Below are 9842 nucleotides of genomic sequence, written 5' to 3'. Positions count from 1 at the left end.
CTGCAAAAAACCTAGTATATGACCTTATAAAAAAGCACAGAGGTCCCACAGAATTATGTGTGTAACTTTCCAGCAAACATTATTCTCTTATTTCCAGCAAACATTCCTCTCCTCTCTATCAGGTTTTGTATGTTGTTGCCTTTTTGTATGTTCATGAACACAAAGAGTAAGTTTGGCTGCTACAAATATGCACAAGCATGCACTCTACCTCTCACTCCATTTGTGCAGTCCTGGATAACTGAACTGACATTCCAAACCGGCTCAACATAAATGAACTCCTATGGCGTGTATTTGTTCAACCAGGCAAATGTATCAGCCTTAAATGTCTGCATTTATATTTGTACCTCAGTGATATGAATTATGCATATGCATGTATTAGTAAGCTCTCTGCCTTTCTCTTCTATTAAGCTTTGGGCTGGTCCCTCAGGAGCTCATTATCTACAGTGAGTTTCTCAAGAGTTTGATGTGACTCTACCAGAACTGTTATTATATCGTACCTTCCCAGAAAGATTGTGATACTTTTCCCAGGCACCTACAGTTCAGTGTCGACTATTTAATTAGTCTAATAGCAGTGAGCATTCTTCCCACCAAACGCAAAGAGTGAATCTGAATTACCAGGAATATTACTGAGGGGTTTTGTTTGTTTGTTTGTTTGTTGTTTTGTTTGGTTAGGTTTTTATTTCCAGAGACAGAGCCATTGCACTAGCACTTGGACAGGTAATCCTAAAACAATTTCAATGTGTTCTTTCCCTGGAAAATCTGTTTCAACTTACTCTTCTGTTTTCAAAGTAGGGGGGTTTTTTGCCTTTTTTTTTTTCTCAGTGCCTTGGAATAGCAACTTCGCCCAGTGTCAGCACCAACGTGGGGGATGAAAAGCAGCCTGCAGTTCCATCGGCGTAGCCCATTCACCAGCAAACACCTTGGTTACCAGCCAAAAGGTGGTGAGAAAGCCTCTATATCACCAGCCCTGCCACTTCCCAACCTCACCTACCCAGGCAGCAGCAGGGCACAGTAGCCAGCAACACCCACAGAAATCACGGAATCGTCGTGGTTGGAAGAGACCCCTAAGACCAGAGTCCAACCGTCAACCCAGAAAAAACCTCTGCGCCCAACAGAGCATGTCCTGAAGTGCCGTAACCACACAATTTTTAGTACCTCGAGGGATGGTGACGTGACCGCCTCCCTGGGCAGCCCATTCCAGTGCCTGACCACTCTTTTGGTAAGCAAACTCTTCCTAATATGTAGCCTAAATGACCCCTGGCACAACTTGAGGCCGTTTCCTCTACTCCTGTCACTACTCGCTTGGGAGAAGACGCCAACACCCACCTCACTGCAACCTCCTTCCAGGTAGCTGAGGAGAACCACACCGCTGTCTCCCCTCAGCCTGCTCTTCTCCAAACTAAACAATCCCAGTTCCCTTCCCTTCTCCTCACAAGACCCGTTCTCCAGCCCCTTCCACCAGCTTGGCTGCTGCTCTCTGGACTCGTTCCAGCACCTCCGCGTCCCTCTCGCAGCGCGGGGGCACAGAACCGAGCGCACCCCTCGGCCCGAGCGGAGCAGGCGGCGGGAGGATGGAGGGGGAGGCAGCGGCCGCGCGGGGCCGCCGCGCCCTCTGCCGGCAGCCGCGGGAAGAGCAGCGACCGCTCCGGACCCGGGCAGCCGGGCCGGGCCGGGCCGGGCCGGGAGGGGGCACACCGGTAGAAGTGAGGCGGAGCACACCGCCTGCCCACGGGCAGCACCGGCGGGGAGGTGACGAGATTGGGAAGCTCTCTCCTCAGGAGTCCTTTCTCCTGGGACTTCAGGACTCGCACACACCCCCGCGCCCTTCCTGGGAGGGCTCCATCAGCTGCTGTTCCGGCACGGTCCCGGTCCCGGTCCCGTCCGGCGCTCCCGCATCCTCCGCACGCCCCGCACAGCACATGTGGCTCCAAGGAGAGACACAGTGTCTGATAAGAAAGCCGGGCTGCCCGGCTGCCTTCCCGGGGAAGGAAAAGCAGCCTGCGGGGCTCGCCTGCCTCCAAGTTGTGCAACTTGAGACACAAACTGGGCACGACCACGCCGGAGCGCGGGGCTGGGTCCCTGCTGCTCCCGGAGGGGGCTCGGGGCTGCGGGGCGGGGAAGGCACTTCAGCGAACCCTCCGGGGTGTCCCGTCCCGTTCCCGGCACGGTCTCCAACCCGGGCAGGAGTTTCCTTCCCGGGAAGGCGGCGGGAGGGGACCCGGCGGGCATCGCTGCCGGGCTGCGGGACGGGGAGGGAGAACCATGTCGAAGGCGTCCCCATCCCCCTCTTTTTTTTTTTTTTTTTTTGAGGGGGGATCATCTTTGGCTTTATTTTTGTTTTAAATGTTAAGTACCGCTCCGTCACGCTGATCAAAAGCTAAAGGGGGGGGCCCATGGAGGGGAGGCTTGGAGGCACTTCTGGTTCCCGGGCTGAGGTGGCAGGAGGCTGCAGCGAGAGGAACTCAAACCCCAGACCCCAAAGCTCCCACCGCCAAACAACCGCGGTCACGGCGCGCCCGCCCCACTTCCCGCACCCCGGGGGAGCCGCCGGAGCCGCTGCTCCTGCGGGCGGGAGCCCCACCAGGAGCCCATTCCCCGTACCCACCCCGGTCAGGAGCACTTTTTAAACACTGTGCAAGCCGGCCGCGGTTTCCCGTGCCGAAGGCGAGCACCTCCGTCCCGAGGGAGCCAAGAGGGCCCGCAGGGGGCCGGGCAGGGCGGGCCCCCCGCGGCTCCCCCAGCTCCCCGGCGGAGGAGGGCGGGAAGGACCCCCCCCCATACACACAGCGCACAGACAGACATCCCAACACACCCGGTACCGGTGATGGGGGGTGAGGGAGGGCGGTGGCCCCGGCCTGCGTCAGAGCTGTGCAAACATCGCCACGGCGCCCGCCGCTATTTAAGGGGCCGAGGCTGAGTCGCCCCCAAGTTCCCTTGCTCGGGCACACACGGGCCTCTCTCACTCCCTCCTCGGGTGCGACCTCGGGAAAGCGCAGCGGGAAGGTAGGAAGCGCCTCTCAGCCGTTCTCTGACCGCATCTCTGCTGGGGGGTCCGGGAGGGGGGAACGAAATGGGCGGGGGGTCTGTCGCTTACCTGTGCGGCGGCTTCTGAGGGCACCCTGCCTTTGCTGGAGCAGACGCCCCCGGGTCCGGAGCCGGAGAGGAATTCGGGGGTGCTCCCCACCGCCGCGGGGTGTCCCCGGTGCGGGCCGGGGGAGCGGGGGGCACCGAGCGGTCCCGGGGTTAGGGGGCCGTGCTCCTGAACAAGCACGCTGTGAAAGAAACAGCTACCTGGGGTGAGAGTCTGTGTTGGGAGTCGTCAGTATGTACATGAATACATATACGCCTAAAAAATGCAGGGATCTGGCCGGTTGGAAAGATACCTCCGTGGAAAGGATGCAACGCACCTTTGGTTTCAAGTACCGGCACCTACATGGATACATCACTAACAACGGGGCTGGAGTGACATTTTGACATTTTTCATTCATGTTCTAACCGTACTAAAATAACATATCTTGTGCATTGCAAATGTTTTCATTCTAGCACCTAGGGTGGGCAAATCAACTTAGCTTTCTCCTCTTTCAAAATGGAAAGACTGTGTTCAGTATACTCCTCAAAAATGTAATCTCTTCAGAAATTCTCATACAGATGAGATAATTAAGGTATGTTTATGAACGGAAATTACCCCTATAGCATTAAGTACAAGGGACCTTGTTTTTCCTAATAACTGAGGGTAATTTCTGTGTTGCCAGAAAGATACTATTTCAGCTTATATGATCAAACAATCTAGTAAAACAACATTTTTTTTTTCTAATACTTGTTTAAGAAAGCAGTAAAAAAAATGTTACATTTGAATTCTCTGTTTTACACGAAGAAGAATAATGTTAAATTGCACAGTATTTGTTAACAGCTTTTGACTAACCAGCTTTTACCACCCCAGCTTGTAGATCAAATGCTTGGGAGTGGGTGTTAGATTTTGGTTTTTTCTTTCCTTTTTACAAGTTTTTGCTCATTCTTGCCATGTATGACAAGGTGAAAACCTCTTGAACGCTAAAGTTTAAACCAGTGAAGGGTTGATAGCATAAGGGCTTTTAATAGAACTCGTCAAAACTGCATATTTGCATTAAGAGCAGATTTTAGTACAGGAGCAAAATAATGGTTGAATCCTGAGACTTTCCTAAGAGCTGGTTTCATCTCCCTTAAGTTTTGATTAAATACAGCTTCCAAAAAAACAGAAAAGCCAGTAAGAATTGAGTTGATCAGGGAGACATAGCACATACTACAGTGAATTAATTGTATTCCTTTCAGTTTATCTTCTTATCAAGGGATGTTTTACTATTCACGTACTTGTTTGCCAGCTTAAGACACATCCCACAGTTACCTGTATTAAAAAACAAACAAACTAGCTAACCAGCACCCCAGTGGAAGATGGAGGTAGGGACAACATAAACAATAGATTTGAACAGCCTCTTCCTTCTTTTTCCCTCCAGCAATGTACGGCGGTGTTTGCATCTGCGTGTTCCTTGCTGTGCTCTCAGCGAGCTCTTTGGGACAGCAAACTGTGGGCTCGCACAATGGGAATCCCCTGGCTCCTGAGCTTGAGCAGAGCTTGACAGGACACTCCCGGCATGTCCGTGCCCCTTCGTCTGCCGGGCCGCTGAAACCTGTGCCGCGGCTGGATGGAAGCAGCGACCAGAGGGCGAACATCGGCGCCTTGTTGGCCAAGTATCTCCAGCAAGCCAGAAAAGGTACCGCTTACAGCTCACTTTGCTGACACTTCTGGGTCCGGGGAATTTCCTGCCGACATACCAAGATATTAAGATAACCCTGTCGATCACCTAGCATGAATTCCTAGGGAAGACAGGATATAGATTTTGCCTGGTTATTCCTGAGGTAGAGAGCATTTTCTTTCACGTTTACTGCCAGGCTCCTCCCAAAGAAGACTGGTAAGTAGCAGCCCCTGACTGAGAGAGCTGCACGCAGGTAACTGAAGAAAATGTAACCTCCCTGCCAGGCCGTGGCTCCACTTTTATTTTTAACTTACCACTTCATAGCTTTATAATTCTTTTAGTATTATTTTCAGCATGTTGTATCTCAGATAAAATAGAGGAATTGTATTTTCTTCAGACTTTTTCATTTAGTTAACTGCCTCCCTTCCTTTTTAATTGGAGGGCAGAAAAACTTTTCTGAGGCTAAATACTCAGAATAATACCCAGCGAAACTCACCTTGGCCAGAAATACCTGTACCAGGGAAATCTTCTGAGTGTTGGATTTTCCATGTATTTGTTCCCAGAGGAAGCTACAAAACCGTGAAAGCTTTTGAAAGATCAGATCTCAGATTTATGAAGACAGTAACTAAAAGCAGTGATAAGTAAAACACACATTTGCTTCAAAACGTGTCGATTCCTCAGGTCTCAGGCAGCCTGGGAACACAATCTTGCAATTACTTAAAACCTCCATGGCCCTGCATTTGTAACAAGGGCATGAAGCACCACTAGAGTAGTGGAATGAACGGGCTTCATTCTTATTGTGTCATTTATCTTATTGTGTCTCTTGAGGAAACAATTGTACTACGAATGTGAGCAAGCAAGGGAAAGACTAAAGCTGTCCCTGTTGACACAGCATACATTTTACACAGACACAAACACATGCTGTCTGTGCTACCAGTAAAAATAAAGGATCAAAATAATTTCCCACTGAAACTCACCCCAAGAAAACATTTTTTCCTTTTCAACTGTCTCATCAATTTATTGCTTTGAATCTCAATAGAGTAGCACCGTGGGCAGCCTAATTGCTGCCACCTTCTGACTGCCAACCTCAACAAAAGCCACTACACAAGTCTGGTTTACTTGTGATAGCTTCACTCCAGTCTATCCATTGTACTGCAGGGAAAGAGGACATCTGAGAAGCAAGGAGGGTTTGAAGGAAAGGAGTGATGTATATCCAGTTACCTGGATATACAGAAATGGAGAAATTAATTCACTGCCATTCCCACACTGTGCTTAGGATAAATTCACTTTATATGAGTAAGAGCTTCCTCCTCTCCTGTGCCTCCACACAACCTTATGCAGATCTTTTAACCAGCCTGTCCTGCTAGCCTCACTGTTGACCTGTATGCTGGGCATAATTCTGTTCTTGATTTTGGTGGCAATTAAGAGATGCCACATGTATTTTATGCATTACATATGTGGCCATACACATTCGGCACTGTACAAAGAACAGTGGCAAATGAAAACAACAGGATAAAGAAGCACTTTTAATATAATCAGAGAGACGTTATTTCATGTTACAAATTATTACAATATCCATTAAGGAACGTATTTCAGCAGAGAAATCGAAAAGAGAAAAACAGAAAACCAGAATGGAAAGATAATTCAGATATGAAATTTCACAATTCAGTGCTACAGCTAAAGCTGTTACTGAATAAGAACCTTATTGCATGAGTTTCCAAATAGTTTAATCAGATGAAGTGAAAAAAAAAACACTCTGGATTTAAGATGTCTTTTTGTGAAGTGTGTATATGAGGAGGAACTTCCTGCATACAAGTTAATTGGCATATTTCATTAACTCTACAAAGTGACCGTTAGTAGATGATGGGATTATCGTGTCATGACTAGGCTGGTTGAGCTCTGGTTTGTAGATGTACTTGCTAGCTACTGCAGAGATACCATACACAGGGACAAACAATAGTTACTGATTTTATAACAATACAAACAATGTTCCCATTGGAACATTATATTCTCATTTAACACAAAGGTTCTGGGGGGCACTTCAGAAATCTCTGCAGAACTCTCACAACCACTGTATTAATTGCTTTTCACCTGTCTAAACCATAAGACTCAGTAGAAAATTCCATTTAGGAGGAAAGAGAGTCTGGGCATTTGCTAGTGTTAGTAGTCATCGCTGCTGGCATTTGCCCTTCTGATTAAAGAAAGGCTGATTTTGGACAATATTTCGAAACAGTGAGAGAGTTACATCCCCTTCAGGGCTAGATGGTGGCTTTGTAGCTCAGCTGCTACAGTTTTGAATATGTTTGCTGTACGTTGATTACACAGTATCCACAGGGCACCTCCAGTGGTTTTGGGAAAGGTAATTAAGGTGCTGTTAGGAAATTAATTTTACTGTTTGTGAGCCCAGGCTTTCTATTACCTTCATTTGCAGGCTTTCAGCATGACTCTGGCACTGTGTAGAGGAGATGTTGTAGCCCTTGAGTCAATGACATGCACATTCACTATCCTCTAAGGAGCTTTTGCCAGGGCAGACCATAACGGCACCAGGGGAACCATTACAGCCCACAGGTCACTGAAAGCTCAGAAGTTGCTTACATACCAACAGCTGAGTGATAGTTCTGTGCTTAGTCCTGCCTAATTGTTGTGCCGAGAAGCCATTCTCACCAACTTAATGACATCTTTTGAATTATGAATGTGAATTTCATGGGGTTTGAGTGTTTAATGGTAGACGTCCTTTTCTAGAGATAATTACATTTTTTGCTATTTTGTTTTAGGTAAATGTTGAAAACAGGGCTGGTTTCTTTTTTCGGTACCTTTAACTCTCTTATCCCTGTGCAACCACTAACAAAACGATGCAGTTCGTTTTGGTTTTAGTGTATCATGTTCCTTATAAATCATTACATGAGGAAAAGCTTGAAATATAAAAGCACAGAGTCACCAAGGGTTCCTTTAGAACACAAGAAACCATAAGCAAGGCAACTGTGTAGATTTGGATTTGTGGGGTTTGATTTGCACTTCTTTTCCATTTTGAACAGTTGAAGTATTCCTCAAGCCTCAGTCTGCATTAAATACAGGGGAAGAGATGAGGCAGGTGCTGATCACTTCTGTCATCAACGACAGAACTCAGGGAAATGGCAGAAAGCTTAATCAGGAGAGGTTTAGGTTGGATATCAAGAAGAGTTTTTTCACCCAGAGGGTGGTTGAGCACTGGAACGAGGTCACCAGGGATGTGGTCCCAGCACCAAGCCTGCCTGAGTTCAAGAAGCATTTGGATGATGCTCTCAGGCACATGGTGTGATTCTTGGGGTGCCCTACACAGGGACAGGAATTGGTCTTGATGATCCTGATGGGTCCCTTCCAACTCAGCATACTTTATGATTCTGTGATAAATTCTAATTCTTCCTCACTCGAGGTTTAAGACCAATCTAATTATCAGCATATATCAATTTTCCCTCTTTTCAGGGGATACAGAGAGAAGTAATTTCCTTTTCCCTGCATTTTTAGTTACACAGTGTGATGATGTCAAAACACAGGATTGCAGACCTTTTTTTAAGGTGTTAATTCTCCTTGCAAATAGTTTGTGTCTTTGTTCCTCTAAGCAAAGAAGACAGAAAGACAAAGGCAAGATCAGAGATCAGCATCCAACCCTGCTGTGAAAGGAATTATGAAAGCTTTGGCTAAGTGATGAAAATATCACTGACATATTAATAACCCCTGTATAATTCCAGCAATAGACATCTCTAGCTGTAAATTCCAGACACAACTTTCTCAATTTCAGGACCATTCCCACTTCTCTGCAAAACCTGGGGTTCATAACTCTACCCTGCTTGTTAGTGAATTTGCATTGTAAGAACTCTTGTACTTACATTTATGGCTCTTCAGGCAAGATGGGATGGTGGTGAAGAAGTCCTGTCTCAGGCCTGAGGCAGAGTTTCTTTGTCTGTAGAGAGACTCTCCCAGTACCAGCAAGCAAGGGTGCAGGCTCCTAGGAAGAGTGAGAAATGGCCTGGACTTCATTTCTCTCTCTATCTAGTGACACAGGAAGGAAAAAGGAGAAATGCACCCATGTTCCTAGATGATCTTTTAAGGTCCCTTCCAACCAAAACCCTTCTATGATTGTATGCTTCTACGATTCCTTCCTGGCAGCCAGGAGGGAGCAAACAGTCTGTTGATTTCACGATAAAAACCCAAGCCCCTTTCCAGACATTGCCCGTCGTGTTTCTAGGGCTTTCCCCTCAGTGACATGGCATAGTGTTACACGGTCTGGATTGAGTCAAACAGTTTCAAGTATTGCATACATCTGCTGATGTGTACAAAACATATCAGGAAATGGATTAACCTGAAAAATGTGTCTGCTTACACTCTGCTTTCCCAAACGCTTTTTCTTCAGGTCCCACTGGAAGGCTCTCAGTTATGGGAAACAGGGTACAGAGCATTGATCCCACACACAGGATAAATGACAGAGACTACATGGGCTGGATGGATTTTGGACGCCGCAGTGCTGAAGAATATGAATACTCCTCCTAAAGAGCAGCAAACTATAGCAACAGGAAAAAAAAAAAAAAAATCACACTCCCATGTCTGTACAGAGAGAGAAAACTTAATTTGTTGTCCTCTTCGAATCAGTGTTTTAAAATATATCATGTATTTGATGTAAATTTGTTGGTAAGATTATACAATGCAATACATACATATGCAGAATTTTCCAGAAAATGTTTTCTTGCTTTTGTGGTTTCTCATACACTGATATTATATTAAAATTATTTCACTTATTCCTTCTTGTCCTGTCACTGCATGTTGCTGGGTGTCTTAGTATAGACAAGCAAGTGCCTTCATTCTGCAATGCAAGTACCTCACATGTGCTGAGTAGCCAGACAAATAGGCCACTTTTTAAAGAAATCTTGTGAAAGTCCAAATAGGTGTGAAACTATAAGGGAAACTTACCCAAATAAAAACACCACAGCACAATACTTGCCAGAAAAGACCAGCTACCTTCACAGTGACCCCATTTGTAGAGAGCTGAGTTACACACCAAGCCTAAGTGTCTGGAGTCAACCATGCTAAAACTAACAGAGGAACCACACAGCATGTTTCACCTTTCTGGCTTATTTA

The 9842-nt window shown here is 46.7% G+C and overlaps 1 protein-coding gene across 1 annotated transcript; it reads left to right on the top strand.

The window, feature by feature from the left end:
* The first annotated feature begins 2877 nt into the window (after positions 1–2877).
* CCK (cholecystokinin) lies at positions 2878–9497 on the top strand. The gene is made up of 3 exons (XM_051611053.1): positions 2878–3003; positions 4491–4748; positions 9121–9497. Exons 2-3 carry the CDS (start codon positions 4493–4495, stop codon positions 9255–9257), a joined length of 393 nt encoding a protein of 130 aa, XP_051467013.1. The 5' UTR covers positions 2878–3003; positions 4491–4492; the 3' UTR covers positions 9258–9497.
* The last annotated feature ends 345 nt before the right edge of the window (positions 9498–9842 follow it).

Source organism: Apus apus, chromosome 2 (assembly GCF_020740795.1).
Source record: "Apus apus isolate bApuApu2 chromosome 2, bApuApu2.pri.cur, whole genome shotgun sequence".
NCBI classification, from domain to species: Eukaryota; Metazoa; Chordata; class Aves; order Apodiformes; family Apodidae; genus Apus; species Apus apus.
This window is presented reverse-complemented; position numbering and strand designations above follow the sequence as displayed.